Source organism: Neomonachus schauinslandi, chromosome 12 (assembly GCF_002201575.2).
Source record: "Neomonachus schauinslandi chromosome 12, ASM220157v2, whole genome shotgun sequence".
In the NCBI taxonomy this organism is placed as follows: domain Eukaryota; kingdom Metazoa; phylum Chordata; class Mammalia; order Carnivora; family Phocidae; genus Neomonachus; species Neomonachus schauinslandi.
In genome coordinates, this window is record NC_058414.1 from 19820076 (window position 1) to 19847638 (window position 27563).

At 36.2% G+C, this 27563-nt stretch overlaps 1 protein-coding gene across 1 annotated transcript in view; it reads left to right on the top strand.

Annotated features, from left to right (window-relative positions):
- Positions 1-27563, top strand: part of ORC5 (origin recognition complex subunit 5) — an 87308-nt gene that overhangs the window by 1809 nt on the left and 57936 nt on the right. Inside the window, exons 3-6 of the mRNA XM_021682889.2 lie at positions 706-906; positions 9923-9997; positions 14455-14566; positions 20411-20541. Of these exons, the coding sequence (XP_021538564.1) occupies positions 706-906; positions 9923-9997; positions 14455-14566; positions 20411-20541 (519 nt within the window). The remainder of the gene's footprint in view (positions 1-705; positions 907-9922; positions 9998-14454; positions 14567-20410; positions 20542-27563) is intronic.

Genomic DNA, 27563 nt, shown 5'->3' on the forward strand with positions numbered 1-27563 from the left:
GGAGGATTATTATGGTTTCAAACCTTAAAATTCTTTTCGATCTAGGTTTGTTTATCATTAGAATATTATCTTAAAATTATTAGCATGAAATTCCTACCAAGAATTTTAACATGTACTTGGGTTTCTTTATATGAATTCTTTAAAGTACAAGTTTGCTCTGATTCTCTGTAGGAAACAAATGGCAAACTCAAATAATTAAAGTGAGTTTAATGAAGGTACTGTTGCACAAAGGTCGAAGAAATGTTAAGGGAACTAATAAGGGATGATAAAGCACTGAGAGCTTTTACTCCCCTTAGACCTGAACGGACCATAGGAAGTAGCTGTTACCAGATCACTGTAAGAGCTGTAGTCTTAAATGGGGGGCTGCCCAGCTGGAGCTGTGGCTTTTGGTAGAAGAATGTTGCCATGGTGGAACTATGGGCCACTGAGGGATAAGGGGTAAGTTAAGGGAATATTCATTTTGTTTCTTCTTACTGCTCTCCTTCAGGCTCCTGGTTCTTCTTGTTGACTGAATCCAACCAGAGCCAGAAAATAAGAGAGTCTGGGTAATGCAGGCTGTAGTGGTCAGCCTTCTGGGGTACAGAGCAGCTTGGGGGATGGGGGAGATGTAGAGTAGAAGGACACCTGCTGATTTTCCAACAGAGCCGTTACTATATATGTGGGTTTTCTTTTCTGTTTACACGTTTTTTAAATTTCTGTTTTCAGCTCCCACATGTCTTTGTGAATTGTGTTGAATGCTTTACCTCGAGGCTGCTTTTGGAACAAATTTTAAACAAATTGAATCATCTTAGTTCTTCAGAGGGTGGATGTTCTACTCAAATAACCTGTGAAACACTTAATGACTTTGTTCGCTTGTTTAAACAAGTAACCAAAGCTGAAAGTCTCAAGGATCAGACTGTGTATATTGTGAGTAATTTAATTTCATTATACCATCTATTTGAAAACTGCTTATTGGTCAATTTCTGTAAATTTTTTCTATCTCATTATTTGTATTGCACCGTGCAAAGGTGCTTTTGGGATACAAAAATGTTTTAGATGTATTTCTTATCCAAAGGGAACTTCAGTTTAATGGAAGAGTTATGACACATACTACATGTGACTATGTGCAGAGTGTGATAAGTGATAACCATGAGATGCAAAGTACAGACTTAGGGATATGTGATACAGCTTCATGAGGTGGTAACATTTGAGATAGACTTAAAAGGATGATTAAAGGATTATAGGAAGAAACTGAAGAAGGGGAATTTCAGATGGTAGGAATTACGTAAGGAAAATCATGCAGATGCAGTGGAGGCCAGGGAATCAATAGTACAGTTTTGGTGGGTAACAGTGTATGAGGGGAGGAAAAAGCTAGGAAGGTAGGTGAGGCAGATCATGGAGTATCTTGAAAACTCTACTAAAGTGCATATAGTGAGGCAGTAGTGAAGATTTTAGAGCAACAAATCTGTTTTAGGAAGATCATTTTGTAAGGCATGTTAAATAGATAGGGGGGTGGTGGTGACAGACTGAAGTCTAAAAGATGGTTTTCAGGTTCTTATCACTGTTTAAATTAGAGGAAATTTGGGCCAGGACTAGACTTGGGGAAGATGCAGAGAGGAATAAATGGAAGAGAACTCAAAGGTCAAATTTTTCAATTGTGTGTGGAGTAGGTTTGTGGGGAAAGATGAATCATTTGATTTTGGGGTGGCTAAGTCTGAATTGTAGTTGTTACATCAATGTGAAAATGTTTAGGAGACAACTGAAAATGTGTAGTGTGTTTTATTTTAGTGGATTTTTTATAATACTTTAGCCCTTTTTAAAAAAATTATTATCTCTGGATTTAGAATTAAATTTTAATATAATGCCTTATAACACCTAAGTTATAAACTTAGTTATAAGGGACCAAATCTTATGCATTCTTGCATCTCCTGAAATTTATAAAACAGTTCCTTCCACATTTTAGTTTCATTCATTTATTTATTCAGCAAATAACTCTTGGGCACTTCCTATATGCCAGGGACTATTTTAGATAGTGGAGATAGAACATAGAACAAAATAGAGTCTCTGCCCTTTTGCAGTTTATAGTGTAGTTGAGGAAGATAGATAAAAAGCGAGTTAATATGTAGGATGTCAGATATATGTTAATAGAGTCAGGGAGAATCACTTGGGTGGGGGGAGAGTAGTTACTTTTCTAAATAGAAGACAGAGAACATCTCACTGAGATGATGACTGAGCTGAGGTCTGAGGAGCAAGGAAGGAAGTGAGGAGCAAGCTTTGAAGATATGTGAAAAAAGAGTATTCCAGGTAAAGAGATTTACATAAGACTACAAAGAAGACTGGAACATGCTTTGTGTATTCAGAGTATACCAAGGAGGCCATTGTGGCTGGAATAGTTTAAGTAGGGGGCAGAGTAGTAATGTTGAGAATCAAATGAAGGGTATGAGGATAGAAGCACGAAGACTAGTGTTATGGGTTGAATTGTTTCCTCCAAGAATTCATATGTTGAAGTACCTCAGAATGTCCTAATTTGGAAATGGGGTCATTGCAGTTCTAATTAATTAAGTTGAAGTTATACTAGAGTAGTTTGGACCCTTAATTTAATATGACTGGTGTCCTTATATAAAGAGGAAATTTGGAGATAGACATGCACACAGGGAGGATGCCACGTAAAGATTGGAGTTATGTTGCCACAAGCCAAGGGACTACTAGAAACCAGGAGAGATACCTGGAACAGACGTTTCTCTAGCACCTTTAGAGGAAGCATGGCCCTGCCAGCACCTTGATCTTGGACTTCTGGCTTCTGGAACTGTGAGATAAATTTCTGTAGTTTAAGTCACCCTGTTTGTGGTACTTTTTATGGCAGCTGTAGGAAACTAATGCAACTAGTTATGAGGCATTTCTAATAATCTAGGCAAAACATCATGTTGGCTTAGGCCAGGGTGGTAGCAGTAGATGTGGTAAGAAGTGGTCTCAATATATTTTGACAGAATTTCTGATAGATTGACTATAGAGGAGGAGAGAAAGAACAAAGTTAAGGGTGACTCAGAAGTTTTTGTGTACTTGAAAGGATGGAGTTGTCATTATCTTAGTGGAGAAGACTACAGCAGGAGGGGTCTTGTTAGGTAGGGAAGGAATGATCAGGAGTTTGGTTTGGGACACGTTAAATCCAAGTACAGATGTTCAGTTGGCACTTGGAGACTGGAGTCTTAGGTCAAGAGAGGCCCATTGTGGAGATAGGATTTTGGAGTTGTGGGTATAGAGGTAGTAGTTCTTAAAGCTGTGAGACCATTAGGTCACCAGGAGAGTGAGTGAGTTAGGAGAGAGGGGAGTCCAAGTGCCCGAGTCTTGTGGCAATCTCTTGGTTATGGAATGAGGAGATGAGGAAGAACAAATGAGGACAGAAAAGAAATCAATGATGTATGAAGAGAATTTGGGTAAATGCAGTGTCCTGGAAGTCTCGCTATGCTGCCCCTTTCCTGGTCCTTTGACTAGGGAGAGCAGGGTTTCTTGGTGCTTTTTTGGTTCATGCTCATTAGCCTTTCTGTGTTGCTGGTTTCTTCAGCTCCACATATGTGCTGTGTGAGGCAAAAAGACAACTCAGGCAATACACCCTCAGTACAGTGAGTTGTCATTCCTCTGCTCTTAAGGTCCCTAGCTGGTCTGTCTTCTCTCTACCTTTCAGAGCCCTGTTTGTTTTAGATGTAACATTCAAGATTCTTAGTTTTACTTAGCAGAAGGAATAGGAAAAAATAAATCTGCTCCCACCTTCTCGGAGTTAGAAGTCGAACTTCTTTTAAAATGCAAGTGCATAGTGAAGAATACAGCTACTATTGGTACAGTTCTGCACCATTACCTGGATTTATGCCAAGGCAACTCTAGTTTAAACCACTATTACTTGCACCATCAGTGCAAATAGCAACATCGTGAAAAGGGCTAAATGTTTCAGTATTACCATGAAAATAGTTTTGACTTTGCCAACCTTTTGAAAGGATATCAGGGACACCCTTCCCACCCCCGGGGGGCCACAGACCACACCTCAAAAACCAGTGTTTTAAGAAAGTTGGTCTTTCAGTGAGATAAGGTAGGAAATAAGATCACTGGTGGAGAGGAATTTAAGGAATTAAGAGTCCATATCAGAAGGGGGGCATTAATGTGGGTTTTGAAATATCCAAAAAATACAGGAGTTGTAATAGGGAAGTGTTAGTAAGAAACGGTAATATTTAAAGAATGAAGAGGAATGACCTCAGTATATGTGGATGACAACAAGGAGAGGTTCAAAGCTGAATGTCTTTAGGTAGGGTGGAAAATCAATATTCTATAAACAGCCTTGACGAGTAAGTAGGGCTCTACTTATTTTTCAGATCCGTTGGATAGAAGTGGGTATTCAGTAAGTACTTGTTAGTTGGCTAAACATTAAGTGTGAGAAAGTTTGCAGATGTTTAGTGTGGAACATTTTTTAGAGTACATCTATAGATAGTTCAGCTATTTAATAAATGAATTGGTAAGCTTCAGTACTTAGGAAATACAGAAAGGTAGCTGAGAATGTTTTCTAGTCAGTAAACCAATTTGCAAATCAAGAGTCTATTAGAATGCCTTTGGGTAAATTATTAAGATAAATGTTTGGATCTGAATTAAAATTTTTACTTCTCTGAGTATTATCTGATCATTGCTTTTGAAGAAGGATCATTTATTAGAATATCATAAAATCCTTAATTATAGTGGGTTAACTAAATTAAATTAGAAGAATGAACTATTAATTTATTGCTTCAGCTTTGTGTTTTGCATTAAAATGGGCATAAAGATGGGCCAATTATTTGAATTAATCTGTGTCCTGGATTAGAGAGTTATTTAAATGGAGATTGATGGGGAAATTGCATAATTGCTTAGTGGAAAAAATAATTTATATCTTTTTAGCAGTAAATAATTTTAGCTTTATTTTGTCTAATTAAGAATGAAATATCTTAAGTTGATTACTCTCATAGATTGTTTCAAGCTGTCTGTTAATTAATAAAACATATCAAACAATTTGGACTACTTAGGGAAATAATATTCTTTGCATTTTAATTTTATTCCTAATTTAAATTATTATAGTTTCCAATAAGATTTATTAATAAAGTGTAAATATTAAAAAGAAAAAAACAAAACAACCCAGCTTTTTAAATTTCAGTTCTGAGAAGAAAATGTACAAGATGAATCTAGAACATTTTGCCATAATAGAAAGCTAGGAAGCTATCAGCTACCATGAGGGTCGTTTCAAAAAGACACAGAAGCTCATGTATCAAAAGAATTAATATTGTTAAAATGCCTGTAGTACCCAAAGCCATCTGTAGATTCAGTGCAATCCCTATCAAAATTCCAATGACATTTTTCACAGAAATAGAGAAGACAGTCCTAAAATTTGTATGGAATCACAAAAGACGGAATAGCTAAAGCAATGTTGAGAAAGAAGAAAAAAGCCTGACGCATTGTACTTCCTGATTTCAAACTATACTACAAAGCTATAGTAAAACAGTATGGTACTGGCATAAAAATAGATACATAGACCAATAGAACTGAATTGAGAGCACAGAAATAAATCTTCCCATATACATATGGTCAACTAATATTTGGTAAGGAAGCCAAGAATGCTCAGTGGGGAAAGGATAGTGTCTTCAATAACTGTTGATGGGAAAACTGGATAGCCACATGCAGAAGAGTAAAGTTAGACCCTTATTTTACACCATTCACAAAAATTAACTTGAAGTGGATTAAAGACTTAAATATAAAAAGTGAAATCATAAAACTAGAAAAAAAGCATAGGGAAAATGTTCCTTGACATTAGTTTCAGCAGCAGTTTTTTATTTTAAAGATTTATTTGAGAAGAGTGCACATGCACTGAAGGGGAGGGGTAGAGAGAGAGAATCTCAAGCAGACTCCCCACTTTCATGGAGCCCAACGTGGGGCTCAATCTCTTGACCCTGAGATCATGACCTGAGCCTAAATCAAGAGCCTGAGATACCCAGGCGCCGTAGCAACAGTTTTTTAAATACAGCACCAAAAGCACAAGCAACAAAAGCAGAAATTAATAAGTGGGACTACATTGAACTGAAAAACTTCTGCACAGCAAAAGAAACATTCACCAAAATGAAAAGGCAACCTATAGAATGGGAGAAAATGTTTGCAGTCATCTGCTGAACAAGGGGTTAATATCCACAATATATAAAGAACTCATGCAACTCAATAGCAAAAAAATCTGGTTAGAAAATGGGCAGAGGACCTGAATAGACAGTTTTTCAAAGAACGTTCAAATGGCCAGGTACATGAAAAGGTGCTAATCATCAAGGAAGTGCATCACTTCCATCACCAATCATCAAGGAAGTGCAAACCAAAACCATGAGATACCACCTCACACCTGTTAGAATGACTGTCATCCAAAAGACAAGTATTGGCAAGGTTGTGGAGAAAAGGGAACCCTTGTGCACTGTTCTTGGGATAGTAAATTGGTATAGGAACTAGGGAAAAAACAGTATGGAGGTTCCTTAAAACATTAGAAATAGAAATACCATATGATTCAGCAATCCCACTTCTGGTATATATACAAAGGAGATGAAATTGGGATGTCAAAGACATAGCTGCACTCCCATGTTCATTGCAGTTCTATTTACAATAACTGAGACTATGTGTATATGTATACAATGGAATATTATTCAGCCATGAGAAGGAGATCCTGCCATTTGTGACAACATGGATGGACCTTGAGGGCATTATGCTAAGTGAAAGAAATCAGGCAGAGACACTTAATTATATGTGGAATATAAAAAGCCAAACTCATAGAAACAAAGGAAAATGGTTGGTTACTAGAGGCTGTGGGATAAAGGAAATAGATGTTGGTCAAAGAGTTCTAATTATAAGATGAATAAGTTCTAGGGAATCTATTGTACAGCATGGTGATTATAGTTATGCTATACTGTGTTATATATACTTGAATGTTGCTAAGAGTAGATCTTAAATGTTCTCACCACAAAAAAGAAATGATAATTATGTGAGGTGATGGAGGTGTTAGCCAAAGCTTTCATGGAAATAATTTTAAGTATATAGGTGTATCAAATCAACAGTTGTGTGCCTTAAACTTATGCAGTGTTATATGTTAGTTACATCTCAAAGCTGGGGGTACAAAAAGGACCCAGAAGCTAGTTTGAAGGGGCTTCCACTGGCCAAACATGGTACAATTGGGCCATCAAAAAGAACAGTCAATTCAGTAGATGGAAGTACATTAGATGTGTTAAATCCATGAACTTATAATGATAGTAAACAAATAAAAAACACAAAACCTCAACTCATTGGTTACCATGGGAGTTTCATTTACTAGGGCACAACTATAGGCTGAATAATGGCCCCTGAGGATATCAGATCCGAATCCCTGGAACCTGTAAATGACCCTTCATTTGGAAAGAGGGCCTTTGCAAATGTGATTAAGTTAAGGGTCTAGAGATAGGGAGATTTACCAGGTTTATCTGGGTGGTCACAAAATGTCATCACAAATGTTTGTGTAGGAGAGAGGCAAAGGGAGGATTTGACTAAACCACACAGACAGGAGGCCAAGTAATAGAAGCAGAGGCAAGCAGAGTAAGAGAAACTTGAAGATGCTCGCCTTGAATTATGCAGTGATGCAGCCACAAGCCAAAGAATACTGGCAGCCAACAGAAGCTAAAAAAGGCAGAGAATGGATTCTACCTTAGAGCTGCTTGAGGGCATGTGGCCCTGCAGACACCTTGATTTTGGCTCTGTGAAACTGATTTCAGACTTAGGACTTCCAGAACTGTGAAGGAATCAATTTTTAGTCTGTTTTAAGCTACCAGGTTTGTGTGGTAACGTGTTATAGCAAGCACAGAAAACTAATAGAGGCACAAACTTATTCCGAAAATTAGTAGATAAAAGGAAAGAATCAAGCATTTATACCTTCTGTCCTGTGTGAACTTTATTTCTGAGTAACTAAATAGCAGATGAGGCAAAGTTCTTTCTAGAAAAATGTCCTGCAACAAATGCAGGAAGAATCATAGAAAATTAAGTTTTGCAATACCTAAGAAAGTTTTGGATATAGGCAATGATCATCAGTTGATGCAGAAATCATTTGGTGAAAGGCTGATGGGGAACTTTTAATAGATCAATCAGGCTGACAATACAATAGAACCTGTCAGTCAGTCTTAACGTCACGAGAGACAGGCAGGTATTGTGTTCCGGCTGATGTGATTCAATAAGAAATACAGAGCACTGTTTGTGAAGTATTCTTGACCAAAACTTGAACCTGAATCCGATCAAACCTCTAGATTTATTGACTGTTTTACAGGAAATATAGGGGATATAAGAACATGTTAAATGATCTTAAAGAGAGGCAGTCAGCCAATTCAGTATTATGAAAAATTCTACACAATGGATTACTGGTTTTCAACAAATACATAACAAGGAAAAAAGGAAGGGCCAGGGGAAATGTTGTAATTTAAAATTGACTAGGGCGCCTGGGTGGCTCAGATGGTTAAGCGTCTGCCTTCGGCTCAGGTCATGATCCCAGGGTCCTGGGATCGAGGCCCGCGTCGGGCTTCCCGCTCCTTGGGAGCCTGCTTCTCTCTCTGTCTCTCATGAATAAATAAATAAAATCTTTAAAAAGTAAAATAAATAAAATAAAATAAAATTGACTAGAAGACAAACCAAATACAGTAAGATCAACATATGAACCTTTTTGGATCCTGAATCAAATAAATGAACTCTAAGGAGACATTTGTGGGACAAGTGGGAAAATTTGAACATTGGTTATTACATGATGTTAAGAAATGTTGTTAAATTTTTTAGGCATGATAATGATACTGTGATTATGTTTTAAAAAAGTAGGTTTTCATTTCTTAGAGCTGCATACAGATGGAGTGGTATGTCTTAGAGTTCCATACAGATGGAGTGGTATGTCTGGGATTTGCTTTAACATAATCAGCGAGATGGTGGAGGGGAAAAGTGGAGGTGGATAGAAGAAACAAGATTGACCATATGTTGATGTTTGTTGAGGTTAGGTGAAATACATGTGGGAGTTACTGATCTCCCTATCTTCAAGTATATTTTAAAATTTCCGTAACAAAAAATTAAAGGTTAGATTAAATATTTTAGACAGTGTTATGAAGACTTTGATTTTATTTTTATGGACTAAAGGATAATTTCTTGAAGCAAGTTTTTTTTTTCTTTTTTAACATTTTTTATCATCAAGATTTCAGACACATAAAGAGAATAGTGTAATGTACTCCAATGAACCCATCATCCCACTTCAGTTATTATTAACGTGGTCAAACTTGTGTCATCTTTACCCAGGAACATTGTTCCCTGCAACATATTATATTATCCATAATAACATATATATGTTGTCTCTACATATTTATATACATCATATATGTTATAAGTGAATACATATGCTATATCTATATAGATATATAGTATAGTGTATAGAGTATATAGCATAGTATGTATACCATATATCTGTGAAAGAGAATTACCTTTTAAAATAACATATAGGGAAGTATCTTTTAAAATAACATAATACCAGTGGTTTTATAACTGAACAAAAATTTAACTTTTATCAAATGGAATAAAAAATGTATCCAGTTATTTTTCTTGTATACCTAGTAAGGTATCCTTAGAGCATTGATAGTATACCTAGAAAAGAAACCTTTTTAATATAGCTGTGATTCATTTTATATTTAGAAATTTGGATTAAAATACATAATAAGTAGTCTGTTTTTTAATTTACTAATTTGACTTGTTTGAAATGCCTTCTGCAAATGTAAATGCCAGTTAAAAATTAATTCATAGGTTACAATTTTTCTTTTTAACATGGAAAATTCAAGTCCTGAATTGTGCATTATACAATGTTAATGTTTTATAAAGGCTTTGTAAATTGATTTTGACACTGCATTTTTTTTATAAGGTTCTAGATAAAGCAGAATATCTAAGAGATATGGAAGCAAATCTTTTGCCTGGGTTTCTTAGGTTACAAGAATTGGTAAGTAATGTGAAAGAGTCTTTTTGCCCTATGACCTAATCAATAGATTGTCTTGTCAGATTTTTTCATTTGCCAGTCTGACTGGTGAGAAATGAATCTTAACATAATTTTAATTTGCATTTCTCTATTATGAATGTTGTTGAGCATTTTTTCCAAAGTAAAAGCAGTTTGTGACTTGATAACATTTATTCTTTATTTTAGCTTTTTATTTCTGATTGTGAAGTGACTAGCCCTGCTTTCTTTTAAAGGTTTTAGGTGTTTGCTAGAGTAAATGGTGGGGGCCTAAACTTTAGACTTGCTGAAGAATTTTTAAATTTTCTTTTCAGTAAGCTAGAAAAAGAATGGTATGTCTATTCTGGGTCTCTGGAGTTCTGCCTCATGGCCAGTCAGTGTCAAAACCGGCTTTGTATTTCAATTTATAATTGTGTTGGCACTGAATAGTATTAATACTACTCTAATTGTCATGGACTAATGAGAAAAGAATAGGGATGGATTTAATATGCATATGTGTCAGGTCAAAGCCAAATAATATTACGGCAAATCAGGGTTTTGCAGAAGTTTGAATAAAGACAGTGTGCTCAACATCGCTCGGCATCAGGGAAATCCAAATCAAAACCTCGATGAGATACCACCTCACACTAGTCAGAATGGCTAAAATTAACAAGTCAGGAAGCGACAGATGTTGGTGGGGATGCAGAGAAAGGGTTACCCTCCTACACTGTTGGTGGGAATGCAAGCTGGTGCAGCCACTCTGGGAAACAGTATGGAGGTTCCTCAAAAAGTTGAAAATAGAGCTACCCTACGACCCAGCAGTTGCACTACTGGGTATTTACCCCAAAAATACAAATGTAGGGATCCAAAGGGGTACGTGCAGCCCGATGTTTATAGCAGCAATGTCCACAATAGCCAAACTGTGGAAAGAGCCAAGATGTCCATCAACAGATGAATGGATAAAGAAGAAGTGGTATATATATACAATGGAATATTATGCAGCCATCAAAAGGAATGAAATTTTGCCATTTGCAATGACATGGTTGGAATTGGAGGGTGTTAATGCTGAGCGAAATAAGTCAATCAGAGAAAGACCTGTATCATATGACCTCACTGATACGAGGAATTCTTAATCTCAGGAAACAAACTGAGGGTTGCTGGAGTGGTGGGGGGTGGGAGGGATGGGGTGGCTGGGTGATAGATGTTGGGGAGGGTATGTGCTCTGGTAAGCGCTGTGAATTGTGTAAGACTGTTGAACCACCTGTACCTCTGAAACAAATACTACATTATATGTTTAAAAAAAAAAAAAAAAGATAGCAGGAGGGGAAGAATGAAGGGGGGGAAATCAAAGGGGTAGACGAACCATGAGAGACTATGGACTCTGAGAAACAAACTGAGGGTTCTAGAGGGGAGGGGGGTGGGAGGATGGGTCAGCCTGGTGATGGGTATTAAAGAGGGCAGTACTGAATGGAGCACTGGGTGTTATACGCAAACAATGGATCATGCAACACTACATCAATTACTAATGATGTAATGTATGGTGATTAACATAAGAAGAAAAAGACAACTGGTGAGAGAATTCATTGTTCACCAGTACCAATTGGTATAGGAATGCTAAACTCACAAGAACTGTGGCTGTTTCCTATTTGTACCATAATCACAAGTGAGCAAATATTTAGTTTGATCAAAACATCATACTCAATTACTGTTAATTTAAATTTTATTGATTTTATAATTTTATACTTAACTTACAGGTTTATTTTTGTTTTTGTTTTATAATCCTATAAGTACTTTGAGCATAAATAGTTTATACCTACCTAGTTTTATGTCTGAGTTAAGTATTAAGTAACATTATCATTAAAATTAATATTTGGAGAGACAGTGCTTGCAGCATTTCTACCTTTGAAAAGTTAAATATTTACTGAACATATTACTGAAATTTGAGAAACTGTTAGGAGTTCAGAGAGGCTTTCCAAGTGCCGTTGAAATCATTGTGTGTCTAAGGTCGACTCCTAAAATCCACTTTTAGTAATAGTATTGGGCCGGGGTGAGCTGTGAGAGGACAGGAGGAGAGACCGGTATAGCTCTTGGTAGCCGTCCTGGAAATTGCCTCACATAGTCTAGCCTTTGTAGTTCGGTTAACTCTTGGCATTTTACTACTGAGACCAGGAACCCGTCCTCTTTGAGTAGATGCCTCCTCCTTCATTTCTTTTTTTGTTTTTCTTTTTTTCTTTTTTTCTTTTTAGATTTATTCATTTATTTTAGAGAGAGAGAGAGCAGGTGTGTATGCTTGCATTAGAGTAGGGGGAGGGACAAAGGGAGAGAATCTTGAAGCAGACTCCCTGCTGAGCGTGGAGCCCAACGCCAGACTCCATCTCAGGACGCATGAGATCATGACCTGAGCCAGAACCAAGAGTCAGACGCTTAACCAACTGAGCCACCCAGGCATCCCTCCTTTTATTGTTTTGTTGCGTTGCATTTGTGGGGTTTTTTTGCATACCTTCATCCCCTGTCCTCATTGCTCTAGGATTCCCTGTCTGGTGTCCAGAGGACATTGTTGCTGTCCTCTTGCTGTTCCATTATAGCTTACCTCATTTTTCCCCCCCATGCCTAATAATGGTCATCATGCATCCCTTCACAGTAGTTAGGCCTTTCACTTTTTTTTAGTTGTAATTATGGAAACTGAAGGAATGAAATAGTAATTTCAACTCTAGCAGAAAAGAGAATTGTTTTGACATTTCTGGAAACATGCTTGATGTAAAAAAAAAAATGTATTTCATTTAGGAGAAATCTAGTAAAGGCATTTCATGTTTGTTTGTTTGTTTTTTTTAAGATTTTATTTATTTATTTGAGAGCAAGAGAGAGCATGTGCTCCTGTGTGCATGAGCAGGGGGAGGGTCCAAGGGGGAGATAGAAGCAGACTTCCTGCTGAGTGGGGATTCCCAACGCAGGCCTCAGGGCTCCATCCCAGGATGCTGAGATTATGGCCAGAGCTGAAGTCAGATGCTTAACCAGGTGAGCCACCCAGGCACCCCAGCATTTCATGGTTTTTATATTAAATATTTATCTGAGTAAAATGAAGTTTAAGTTATGATAGATATCATTGTATATTGAAGGTGAGATGAGATGAGAACATTACCAACTTAAAATTCTTTCAGATAGATAAATATCTTCTATTTTTTAGACCTCTGTATTTTTGAACTGATTTTATCAAATGCTTTTAGATGGTCATTTTTTTAAAGCAAAACCACTCAATGCCATGTAATCAAGATTGTATTTAGAGCATACTTTTTTTATCCCTATAGGAATAAATTCAAGGAGACAAAAAGCATTTGAAAGTAAAAATCTTTTCCTGTTTTTCATAAAGAAGCTAGATTTTTGTGGACTTAGTAATTTATTAAACTCAGCTATCTTTGTTAGCCAAAAGAATGTTTTTCTAATAATGAAAACTGGAACATAAGATTACATGTAAGTTAGTAATCAGTAAATAGTAAATCACCACCAAAGTATAGTGTAATTTATGTGTTTGGATCCTAAGAATAGTTACTGAAGAAAGCAGCTACCATGTCTGCTCTGTCACCTCGGGAGATGTCAAAAAAAATATGGGTATGTGTTGTGAGCACTGTGTATTGTGTAAGACTGATGAATCACAGACCTTATCCCTGAAACAAATAAACATTATATGTTAATAATAAAAAAATGGGGAAAAATTAAAATTGGTGTTGAAAATGCAGAGGTGTGTCTACAGATAAATTCTAACTGGCATCATAGGGTATTTGTGGCCACTCTGTAGGACAGTATACATGTTGAGCTTGTTTACTTAAGTGTTCATTTTGGTATACCGATAATACTTTCCAAATATACTTCAAAAGATGACTGTTCACTTTACACTGGTGTTTTGTGTGTGTATTTAGTGTTTTTAATGTATATTCAACATGTTTTGCTCAATAGTTTGTGTGAAAATAGCCTTAAAAAAACCCTTAACGTTTCCTAGTATTATATGGTTGTAAGTACAACATATCTATTTTTCTTTAACTCTTATTTCCTTTCTGGGTTTGTGTAGCTATTTTAATGATGAGAGATGTTAAGTTGCACATTTTTTGTTTACTGATTGAAAGCTAATGATTTCTTTGAAAATTCCCATAAAAGGATCTTGTCTTCATTATTAAGCAAACGTGTTCCTTAATTTCTATAAAATAAACCCTGTGTGACTCCTAGCGTTCATGGGTAACTGAAATGTTGGTTAACCTTAAAGTTTTATGGAAATTCTAAGTAATGATGTATGAAAATTTGCAAGTGGATGAGCTCCTTGATTAGGTTTTATAAATAAGGCTTATTAATATGCAAATAACTTGTTATATGTTGTAACTTTGCTGGGTTTATTTGAAAGAAAAATTCAAATGGAATTGCTGCTCTGGTTAAGATTTTTAAATGCAAAGTTACTTTTATTTCTCTTTCTTTTACAGACTGACAGAAATGTGACTGTTCTGTTTCTCAGTGAAATTGTTTGGGAAAAGTTTCGTCCAAATACTGGATGCTTTGAGCCATTTGTCTTGTATTTCCCTGATTATAGCATAGGTAAATTTTAAAACTTCATTTTGACAAATGATATTCACTAAAATAGTTTTTGTTGTTTGAAAGATTAAGCTAGCATATTCAAGTGAAATACTTTGATGTCTTAATCTGTTCAGATTTGCTGCCAATCTCAAATAAAATGTTATGTATCTGCACTTACAGAGGTTTTATTTTGGAACTGTGAGGAGTTATATAGTTACTAAAATTTTTTGAATGAGTATTCTTCACATATTTGTGCTAATGGTGTATTTTCACATTTTTTAGTATAGTAAGATGTATATATTGTGATGGTAACACCCATACAAATAAGAATCATGGGGCGCCTGGGTGGCTCAGTCTTAGTTAAGCGTCTGCCTCCCGCTCAGGTCATGATCCCAGGGTCCTGGGATCGAGCCCTGCATCGGGCTCCCTGCTCCGTGGGAGGCCTGCTTCTCCCACTCCCACTCCCCCCTACTTGTGTTCCCTTTCTCGCTATCTCTCTGTCAAATAAATAAATAAAATCTTTAAAAAATAAAATAAAATAAAAAAATAAAACAGCCAGTTATTTAAAAAAAACAAAAAACATAAGAATCAGACTAGGTTGGTAAAGCACATTTAAATTGTATGGAAATCTTGATTTACCATATATTTGGGTTAAGTACTATGTGGAATGTATCTTTTAACTTTGTAAATCTGATTTTATTTTTCATTAGTGTTCCTCTTATAGTACCAACTACTAGGCCTTGCATTTCTTACTGCCTTTTGGTTTGTATTTAATCTTAAATTTCATAGATCTTGATTATTTTTGTCTTTGGAAGAACACTGTAGCCTTTTGTGTTGCTCAATAGTTTTGTAGATTAGTATTGTGTTGTCACTATACAAATATGCTGCTTCTGATTCAAAGTTTATAATTGTGAAGCATAAAGTGGTTAGCAGGCTATGAAAAAATAGCATTCCTTGACCTTAGCCTCATTGACACTAGCCCTCTGAACTAATCAGCTGTAAACATTGTTAAGATAAACACATTTTTGCCTATTTACACCCGAACAGCAATCAAATGACACCTTGCCTTAGCTAATTAACTGAAATAGAAGAAAGGAACCCAAAATAGATGAAGGGAGCCCTTATTTTCAGTAGCTTCTCTTCCATGAAAATTGCAAAATAGGAAGAAGGGAAAAGGGTAGGAAGAAAAGGAATGAATCAGAGGATTTCATTAAAAAAAATTTCTTTGTACCTTGTGTCATCACTGTTCGAAGTTAATTTTTTTCATGACCCATTTAGGGTTTAAGTACTGAAAAAGTATATATTTAAAGAAATCGTTTTTTTAAAAGCTGATTTTCTACATCTTAGTGAGGTTGTATTAAAGTATGGTATAATTATAGAATTTGGTTTAAAATTTTAGAAAGTAAAGATACAAAGCATCATAGATGGAGAGAATTTGGGGACATTTAAATAATAAAAATGATCTTGCCAATTTCAGCACATAGACTACTAGGTTTTTGAAAAGTATACAATAATGGAGCCACGTTTTATCTGATGATTTAATTCAGGGTCTTCTACATACCAAGATCTTTTTAAAAAGCAAAACACCGTAATCACATAGAAGGGCATTCAAAAAGGAAACATTAATTGATAAGCCAAACTGTAGTTAGAGTAAGCATGGAACCAGAGTAAAGGGATAATCTTAGTGGCTAATGTCATCCAGTCATAACTTGATACACATACCATCTATACGAATATGGTATTTGATGTTCAGGATGCCCTCTCTCATCAGTGATCACTAGGAGCTCAGTTTGGAATTCTTGTTTCTGATCTCTACCACATGCAGACTACTCACTCATCTTTTGGTAAAGCTTCCCCCCCCCCCCCCCCCGGGTGGATTATAATGCACTTCATCAGCTTTTTGGTTTGGTTTAGTTATTGTATCATTCAGGATAAGTTTTGCTCCAATAAACAATCTGAAAATCTCAGTGACTTATAGTTTCCCATATCACAACCATTGTGCTGTTTTGTCCTGTGTTTTATTTCTCCATTTATTATATTTTCTCTTTTTTTTTTTTTTAAGATTTTATTTATTTGTCAGAGAGTCAGAGTGCACAAACAGGGGGCGTGGCAGGCAGAGGGAGAAACAGGCTTCCCTCTGAGCAGGGAGCCTGAGGTGGGGTTCGATCCCAGGACCCTGGGATCATGACCTGAGCTGAAGGCAGATGCTTAACAGACTGAGCCACATTTATTATAAACTACATATTTTTTAAAAAGATTTTATTTATTTGAGAGAAAGACAGCGTGAGTGAAGGGAGGGGCAAAGGGAGCTGGAGGGAGAGAATCTCAAGCAGACTATGTGCTGAGCATGGAGCCCAACTTAGGGCTTGAACTCAAAACCCTGAGATCATGACCTGAGCCGACATAAAGAGTTGGACACCTAACTGACTGAGCCACCCAGGTGCCCCTATTATAAACCCCATATTAAATTATTATTCAGACTTGAAAGAAAGAAAAAAATCTTTTATTGTTTATCTTGCTTGAGCTTCTTGGATGTATGAATTGTATAGTTTCAGTGACTTTGGAAAATTTTCAGCCCTTACTTCGTCAAATATTTTATCTTTGTTCCCTGTGTCCCCTGACCTTGCCTTTTCCTGGGACTGCATTACATGTATGTTAGATCATTTGATATTGTCTCATTGAATCTGTTTACTTATTTAAATTTTAAATCTTTCTTCTCTGTGTTTTATGAGGGATAGTGTTTTTTCTCTATGTCTTTAAGTTCACTCACTTTTTTTTTTTCTACAAGTGTCTAATCTGCAGTTAATTTCATCCAGTGGAATTTTTCATTACAGGTCTTACTATGCTTTTGTTTTCCTTTGTATTTTTGAGCTTATGAGTATGTTTATAATAGTTGTTTTAATGTCCTTGTCTATTGATTCCATGACCCCTTCCATTTTGGGTTTGTTTCTGTTGACTAATTTTTATCTATTATGGGTATTTGTTATGCTGCTTTGTGTATTTAGTAATTTTTGATTGAATAATAGATACTGTGTTTTTTTGTTGTATGTTGGACATTTTTCTAGGAGCACTTAAATTTCTTGAAGATATATCTGACTCTTTTAGGGCTTTTTTAAAGCTTTTTTGGAGGGATGCTCTGGAGTGGCCTTTATTCCAGGGGTAATTTTAGCTCTTCTTCTAAGACATAGCCCTTCTGGGATCTCTGCTGAATGCCATACATATGTAGTTTCTTCATTGTGACTGGTGACAGTATGAATGATTTACCGTTCTTTGTGAGCTGTGCTAATTGTTTGACAACTCTCCATTAATTGTTTAACCCCAGAAGTTGTTCTTGCTTGGCCTGTAGGGTTTTAGTCCGTGCATATACAGATTGGTATTCAGACAAGACTCAAGACGAACCCCTATGTAGATTTCTGTAGCTCTTTGTTTCCATAGCTCTTTCTCTCTTGTATTCTACCCTGCACGTTCTAGCAGCCTTAGATAGCTCCCTCTACTCTGATCTTTGTCTTCTCTTTGGAATTAATGGCTCCTTTTGGAACTTTCCTGTACCACAGTTCTAAAATTACCTCTTGTTAGAAAGCCTGGCTGATGACTTATTTGTTTCCTTTTTCTCAGGTATCATAGTGCTTTATTGCCTGTTGTTTGATGTCTGAAAATAGTGCTTTTTATATTTTGTCCAGATTTCAGTTTGTTGCCGGAGAGTATTTCTGGAGGCTCTTACTTTTTCATGACTAGAAGCTGAAGTTCCTCATCAAGTTAGAAATGGTTGTTCTTTATGTTTTAAACTATATTTTGATAGTGAAATTTTAAGACAACAGGAGACCAATCAGATGGCTTCTTCTTCCCTTTATTTACTACCTGTTAGTGTACTATTTTTTGACTTTCTGTTCGAGATGGGATTTTTCCATACGTTTGAATAGTCCCAGACAGAGCTTCTGTAATGTGGAGTTATACTCTGCAGTTTTACCTGTAGTCTAACTAAGCAGCTGCTTTATTTTTATAGCAACACAGTGAGATCTCTAACTCTTGCAACACTTTGATCAGGATTGGGCCAATGGTAACATCTAATCAACTTTCATGTGTGGCATCGAGCGTCACCTACTCTATGTTCATCTGTCTGACCATCCATCCCTTCTCTATCTCCTCAGTTTTAAGGCACCTTGTAGAAACTTTCAGTGTATCCAGTATTTTCCCATTCATAGTTTTAAAAAGCTTAGTAACATTAAATTTAAAATGTCTTATTAGAATGTAAAAATACATGGACACCAAAGTCAAGTTTTGGACTTTGTGTATTTTTTTTTCAGTGGTTGTGATATAAAAAATGCAGATCTAGTAACAGTCTCTCATAGAGAATCCGTTCAGGATAATATTCCAAGCATGTGGCTGGGCTTTGAAATGTGCTATGTTTTGTTTTTTTCAGTCAGCAGCCCTATCTAAAAGACCCCCTTGATATATAACGATATGTAAGTTTCTCTTAATATATATCCAATGATAGGCTGTATATATTGTTCAATCTTGCACCTATATCTGATTGTGAGGAACAAGAGAGTGGTAGAGTCAAGGGCTGATGGTAAATGGCATAGTGTCCATGGTAAAAATACTCACCTCTTGGGGCGCCTGGGTGGCTCAGTCATTAAGCGTCTGCCTTCGGCTCAGATCATGATCCCAGGGTCCTGGGATCGAGCCCCGCTTTGGGCTCCCTGCTCTGCAGAAAACCTGCTTCTCCCTCTCCCACTCCCCCTGTTTGTGTTCCCTCTCTCGCTGTGTCTGTCAAATAAATAAAATCTTTAAAAAAGAAATGCTCATCTCTTAAAGGGAACCTTAGACAAAAGGAAATTGACTTGATCAGAACATCCTATAAGACTTTTTACTTAAGTATTGCAAAAATCCTGAACCTGTGGAACTAGACAAAGAACTAACTGAGGAGTCTAAAGAGACCATTGCACCAGGGAGTCAGGGAATTGCAAAAAGGAATGAATGACTAATTGATTTCATGTACTGTACATGGGCAATTTTTGAGTAATGGGTGGTTGTTTCTCTTTTAATTTTAACTGTGCTTCTACAATATGATATTTCCAGCACAATAAAATAAAGTTTAGGATTCTAAACGTGTGATATTATATAAAGAGTTTAAGATAGAAGAAAAATATAGTAAAGATACCAAAGCTTTAGGAAGAAAATATGATTTATAAAACAGGGAATGACCAAGTAAAGATGATGATTTTCATAAAAAATTATGAATTCTTTTTATTTTTCAAAAAATGAAGAGCATTTTCACGTTTGGTGGTCGTTTGTGTAGTACTCCTGCTTGTTTTTTCTAGTTGATTTACTTATTAGGCGGACAAATAAATAGAATGTATATTATTTTTCACCCTTGATACACATTTTGCCTGCAGAGGTTCTTGAGATTTTTCTTTAGGTGTCATTGTTTAATATTTGTCTTAAGCAATTTTTTTTTTTAAGATTTTATTTATTGATTTGCTAGAGAGAGAGAGTACAAGCAGGGGGAGTGGCAGGCAGAGGGAGAATCAGGTTCCCTGCTGAGCAAGGAGCCCGATGTGGGACTCGATCCCAGGACGCTGGGATCATGATCTGAGCCGAAGGCAGCCACTTAACCGACTGAGCCACCCAGGCATCCCTGTCTTAAGCAATTTTTAATAATGTTTTTAGAACATTAGATTCATAATTCTTTTGCCTCAGTTTCAAAAGTTGTGTTACATTTCTAATCTTGTAATAGTTTTCGTATTCCTTAATAATTGCTGGGCCTATATATTTATTGTTTTATACCCTTGTTATAAAATGCTAGAAGATATAACTTGTGGGGTGCTGGCTTAATCCTTAAGTTCATGTGTGTCCTTTGAACAGGGAACCTTCAAAAGATCCTGTCACATGATCATCCTCCAGAGTATTCGGCTGATTTCTATGCTGCCTACATTAATATTCTTCTTGGAGTTTTCTACACTGTCTGCCGAGATTTGAAAGAGCTCAGACATCTGGTGAGTGAGCTTTTTACTTAAAAAAAGAAAGTATATCTTTTAATATTTTTCCATGTAGAAATGGTGTGAGGTAGGCTAGAAGCTGAAAATTTATTCTAGAAATTTGGATATGGCCTTTTGAGGCTAACATAAGTAAGTCTGTCCCTTAGTACAAACTTCAATCTGATCAGAATACCTTCATTCATCTTTAGTTATGTCTTCTCACTCTTCCTTAGGAGTGTTTTTTGTTTCCTTCTTTCTCTTTTAATTGCAGAAAATGTAAAACTTCATTAAAATAAAAATGAAGAGAAATAGAAGGTGTAAAAGCTTAATAAGAAATTTTATGTCTTAATTTTTTGTAACATTTCTTTCATGTTTTATGTATGTAGTAATAGTGGTCTGGCATCTAGATGAATTTAAGCATAGTCAGAAGCCTTAATTACAGGTCTTTCATGAGCCATTGACCTTGAATTAGTTATCTTTATAATACGGATTACTTTTGATGTTTATATAAATAATTACTTAAAACATTATTTAAAAGAGTAGTAAAGCTGTTTATATTTCACAGGTAATTTGTAAAGTAATCATATTTACTTTAATTTTTCTTTGATCTTTCTACTTTTTAATTGGATGTGAAGGGGAGCAGGCAAGAATATCTGGTTTCCCTTTTAGAAACCTTCCATTCATACTAAGATTTTATCTACATGTAAGAGAAAGTAGTAATATACCTAAGGATGGAAAACAGTTACTTTTTTTTTTTAAGATTTTATTCATTTATTAGAGAGAGAAAGAACACGAGCAGGGGGAGGGGCAGAGGGAGAAGCAGACTCCCTGCTGAGCAGGGAACCTGATGTGGGGCATGATCCCAGGACTCTGGGATCATGACCTGAGCTGAAGGCAGATGCTTAACTGACTGAGCCACCCAGGTGCCCCTGGAAAACGGTTACTTTAAAAGGAACACATTCTATAGATTTTAGCACATTTTCTTTGTTTTACTCTTTGCTCTGAAAAGTCACTTAGAGGGATTCAGTATGTGTTTGAATGTGTTTGAGACAGAAGGTAGAAGAAGGCGACCATTTAAAATTGGGTTCATATTTGGGATGTTCTTCTCAGTTTTAGATTTTAGGCTTCTTCTGATTTAGATGTAGATATCAGGTATCTTCTGAGTAGGGAAAAAACTAGAACTAGAACAGTAGGGAGCAAGCTGTTCTAGTTCAAGCTCATCACTAACATCTCTATAGGAATTGAATGTCTTGGATCCCTGGTGCCCAAAGGAAATGACAATAGAGGGGCTTACTGAGAGGAGAGGGGGTCAGTACACGGTCCCTGCATGAGGTGGAGTCAGGGGGGAACACTCCTCTACCATCTTGCCTGGGAAGTAACCTGCAGTTACCACAACTTAGCACTGATGTCTTTGAATCCTGTGGGAATCTGTGCCTGCAGCCATTTCAAAGTAGATCATGAAGTGTAAGAATAAATAAATGTTTAGGGAACTATTTCTAGATAAAGTGTAAAAGAAAATATATATTTAAATATGTTATTTTATATAGTCCTATATTTTTTATAGTCCTTTTTTAGTCCTTTAGGTTTTACTGAAAAATTATTTAGGGATGAGCTTATAGTTTTGTTGTTATTGTTACATCATGTTCATAAACTTGAAGCTTGAAGTGTGGTTTAAGCTTTTACTACTACTAGTAATACTAATATATATATAAGATATGATCGGTAAGCACAGGAAAAAAATAGCAGTGTTCTTATTTTTCTCCGTATGTGGAACATAGGATAATAAAGATATATTTTCTTCAAGTGGATACTATTATTTGTTTCAAAGTTTGTAAATGGCATAGTTATTGAAAGTTTAATAAATCACCTGCAAAGGATTCTTTTTAGGCATCTTTTCTATGTGTGCACTTTTAAGTTTGCTTTACAAATTATTTCTTTAAGTACTGTTTTTTTGGAGGCTAGGTCTGTAGGTAGCATGAGATAGCAGAAAGTAAAGTACTACTTAGAATATCCATTTAGGTTTGTTTTATCTTGACTATGATATTCTTAAAAAATAGTAATTATAATTTTTTAAAGGGTCAATTGAAGAAGTTATTTTTATATTCATTTATGAATGCCAAACACAGAATGGTTCATTTTCTAAAGATGTTTGCATGGCCCCTTTAAAAACAAATCTGTTACACATTAAGTTTATTGTATTTTAAACTTTTTTCTTCTTAAATATCACAGTTTTCTTAGAAATTACTCAGAAAAATTAACTGCTTAGGCAGAGCTTAGTAATCTTTTAGAGTGCAATTCCAAATTTCTGATGCCAGGTTTTTGTTGTTGTTTGGCCATGTGCCTGTGGTGACCAGTGACATAGTGACTAGGAAGCGGGTGCCAGATAATCAAAGTGTACATGGTAGAATGAGCAGAGGACTTGATATACAAATACCTTAGGTCTGCCGCTTACCAGCTATGATATGTATGTAATTTTATGTACTTCAGTTTCCTCATTTCTGAAGTGGGGGGGGGCAACCAAGAAAACATAACTCAGATGATTTTTATGAGGATAAAAAATCCTCTCTACTAAAGTGCTTATAAAATATGTTAGGTGATATTACTGATAACACTAAGTTATTTAAATAAATATTCTCCTTTTAAAGTACAAATGATTTCTGGGGGGATCATTTACTTTTTGTGAATTATTTTAACGAAATAATACAGCTGGTTTTTATGTAGCCAGGACCCCAAACTCTGTAGGGAATAGAAGTTTTAATCTTATTTTTGAGCAGGGGACTAGGTAGATTGTCCCATGGATGTTTGGAGCGTGGGAGGAGGTGGGTTCTAGGTCGTAGGACGGTGAAGGGAGCTGGCACAGAGAAGCTGCTCAGGGTACAGAGTCTTGTGCCTTGCACATAACTCACCTGTCTCACATGCAGCTGACCAGCCCAATGTAATTTCTACTTCAAGCAGTCATGACACTCTCAAATCTCAAATTCTTTCATGTATTTTTCAAACTTTATTTTTTGATGAGGAAGAGATTGTCACAGTTCTGAAATGCTTGCAGATCTGTCCCCTAGCTCTCAGTTGACTCAAAAGACAGTACACACCAATGTGTTTCTATACGTATCAGTTATTTTTGCTTTATTTTTACGATGTGATTGTATGCTAGGGAAAAATAGTCCCTGAGAACTAAAATGAATTAGATTATAAAATTTTGCAAATAAAGAATCCTGGGGTCTGGCTCCAGAGCATATGTTCATAAACACTATACCACAACTACCTCTTAAACAATAGCCAGTTTTATTAAGTACTTTGTGTGTGCTGGCCACTGTTCTAAGCCTTTTGCCAATATTGACTCAATTCTTACAACAACCCTGTGAAGGAAGGCATTATTAGGAATTTTCATTTTATAGATGAAGAAACACAAGTTGTGTCATTTACCAGCAGTATGTTCTTGGCAAGTTACCAACCTTTTTGAACTTGAATTTTCTCTTCTGTTAAGTAGGTATAATATCTGCATCAGAGGAGTTTTGTGAGGTAAAAAAAGGGGGGGGAGCACGTGTAAAATGCCTGATAGCTGAAGAGGTTCAGTTAATTTTAGTTCCCTTCCTCCCTCTGCTGATCAGACATTCATGGACTTAAAAATACATTGTAATCTTACTATCTCCAAGAACATAAACCATGGCTTGGGTATGGAGACTGCTAACTAAAACTGCTGTAGGTTTGCATTATATGTTAAAGTCATATATTAAAGAATATGAAGTTTGAAGAATGATCTGGCAGAACAGCTGTCATTTCGCTCATGGCCAGGTTTGGTTTGACAGATGGCTGGTGAGTGGGTGTCCTTCACCATTCTTTTATGTCTTTATATTGATTGATGTATGAATGAGGATGTCTTTTCCACATAGAGAAGAGCTATTTTTTGGTGAGAGGTGCTTAAGGGGGAAGCAGAGTCTTTAATTAGGAGAAATAACCTAGTTAGGTTTATTTTTCTTTTATTTTTTCTTGACTTTTTGAGTAAAGTGTAGCATACATATAGAAAAGCACAAGGGGTCCCTGGGTGGCTCAGTCAGTTAAGCGTCAGACTTTTGATCTCAGCTCAGGTCTTGATCTCAGAGTCATGAGTTCAGGCTCCACATTGGGCTCCACGGTGGGTGTGGAGTCTACTTAAAAAAAAAAAGAAAGAAAAGCACAGAAACCATACATATGTACCATAGTGAATTATCACAAAATGAAAACACATGTGTAAATATAATCCAGGTCAAAAAGTAGAAAATTACCAACATCTAAGGAGCCCACTTCATGCTTCCTCCAGATTTCTACCTCTTCTTCCCTCCTCAGAGATAATCACTATCTTTGCTTCTAACATTAAAGGTTAGTTTTGCCTGTTTTTGAACTTTATCTAAATGGAAACATACAGTATGCATTCTTTTTTATCTGTCTACGTTTGCTCAACATTTTGAGATATTCATCCATATTAAATGAAGCTGTGGCGTATTTTGAGTAGTCCCGTAGTCATCTTTAGACATGGGGTAAGCAAGAAGCAGTATTTAGCTAGCTTTCCCAGTTGGGCCCTTATAGGGCACCTTTATTTTTGGCCTTGAATAATTGAGAATTCTTTTTGTATCACAACAACGTTCCATTGGTACTGACATGTTAATAGTTTGCTCTCATTTTATTAGGTATAGTATTTACAATATAATGAAAGTATTGGATAGTTTTAAAATTTATTTAAAAATTTTTGGAAGCAATTATGGGGCACCTGGGTGGCTTAGTTGGCTAAGTGTCTGCTTTCAACTCAGGTCATGATCTCAAGGTCCTGGGATTGAGCCCCACATCCAGCTCCCTGCTCAGCAGGGAGCCTGCTTCTCCTTCTTACTCTCCCTCTCCCTCTGCTTGTGCTCTCTCTTGCTCTCTCTCTGTCAAATAAATAAATAAAATCTTTAAAAAAAAATTTTGGAAGCAATTTCTAATTTACAAAAAATTGCAGGTGCAATAAAAAGAACTTTTTCTTTTTTCCCAAATCATCTGAAATTGTGACCTGATGCCCCATGACCCCAAATACTTTAGTATTTGTATCTTTAGTATTTAGTATCTTAGAATGGCATTCTCCCACATAACTACAGTACAACCATCAAAATGAGAAAATGGACTCATTGCTCCAACCTGATCCTCAGGCCCTATTCAGGATTTGCCAGTTGTTACAGTAATGTACTTGAGAGCAAAAGAATCCAGTTCAGAATCACATACTGCATTTAGTTGCTATGTTTCTTGAACTTCCATTTAGAGTAGTTGTTCAGTCTTCGACTTTCATGATCTTGTGACCTTTGAAGATTACAGGCCAGTTGTTTTGTGGAATCACCTTTAATTTGGATTTGTCTGATGTTTGCTTATGGTCAGATTCAGGTTATGCATCTGACAGGAATATCACAGAAATGATGCTTTGTTCTCATTGCATCCTATCAGGTGTTACAGGATTTCATTTTACTTTATAACTGATAATGTTCACTTTGGTCATTTGATTAAGATGGTATTTCTTTTCTCCTTGTTGTGGGGAAGTACCTCGGAACCTTGTCCGTACCTTGCTCCTCATCAGAATTTCAACTTAATCATTTTTCATTTCTGTCTGGCTTCAGGATATCCTATTTTAAGATAGGGCAATTACCAGGGTAGGTATCACCTAATCCACATGAGCACTTTAAAAGCAGAATTTTCTGTGGCTGATCAAAGAAGGGGAAGTCAGAGATTGGAAAGATACTTTAACTTCTCTGTAAGATGGGGATGATAGTAATGTCTACATCTAGACATAATCAGAGGATTAAATGAGTTAATGCATGTAATAAGGCCCCCATTGCTTGATTAAATTAATGTTAATGCAAACGTTTTCAGTTCTGATTTTTATTTCTCTAATATTTCAGAGATGAAATGTAGGTATTCTTAAAAAGGCAAAAGAGTTCAGAAATTATTTCTGCATGGCCTTGGAATATTGGAATATGTTTTTATATTTGTACTTGAACATGTGTATTAGCTTTCTATTGCTGCATAACAAATTACCACAAATTTAGTGGCTTAAAACAGCACACGTTTATTAGCTCGCAGTTCTGTAGGTCAGAAATCGAGGCAATGTTGCTGGCTTCTGCTCAGGATATCAGGTAAATTTAAAGTTTTGGCTAAATTGTATTCTAATCTTGAGGTTCTAGGGAAAATAGCTTCCACGCTTATTCAGACTTGACAGAATGCAGGTTTTCTTGGCTGTAAGAATGAGGTCAGAAGCTGTCTGGCTGGCTGTCAGCCAAGTCTCAGGCCTCCTAGAGAGCACCTGTGTTCTTTGCCACATACCTATCCATCCACCAGCCAGCAAGGGTTTGTTGAATCCTCATACTCCTAGTCTCTGACTTCTGTGACTGGCCAGAGAACACTTTCTGCTTTTGAAGGGCTTGTTGATTAGGTCAGACTCATCTGATTATCTCTATTTTAATTCTCCCATAAATAGTACTATCTTTGGGACTTTAATTACATCTACAAAATTCTTTTACAGCAGTACCTAAATTACTGTTTGATTGAATAACTGAGAGAAGGTGTGCATGTATATCAGGGGCTGGCAGTCTTGGGGGGCTACCTTAGAGTTTTGCTTACTACAGTATACATGTATCATATTTTTTAAGTTTTTATTCAAGTAATCTCTACACCCAACATGGGGCTCAAACTCACGACTCTGAGATTGAGGGGCACACTCTTCTGACCGAGCCGCCGGGTGCCCCTTTTAGATGATTTTCTAACAAATAATTTCAAATAGAATAATGAAGTTTTTCTGAAAATCTTGCTGAGGAAGAGTTGGAAGTTTCCTAAATTGCCTATCTCTATCTTGTGGCAGCCTAGTCATTATTCATAATGGATTGTTTTGCCTCTTAAAGCAATGCAAGTTTTTCTTTGCAGTATAAGGGAAGTAGTCTCTCTGTTTCACCTGGATCAGGCTTTGCTAACATTGTGGCCTTATTGGTTTAGAAATAAATTCCCAGGACATCTCACAAATCATGATCATGAATTCAGGTACT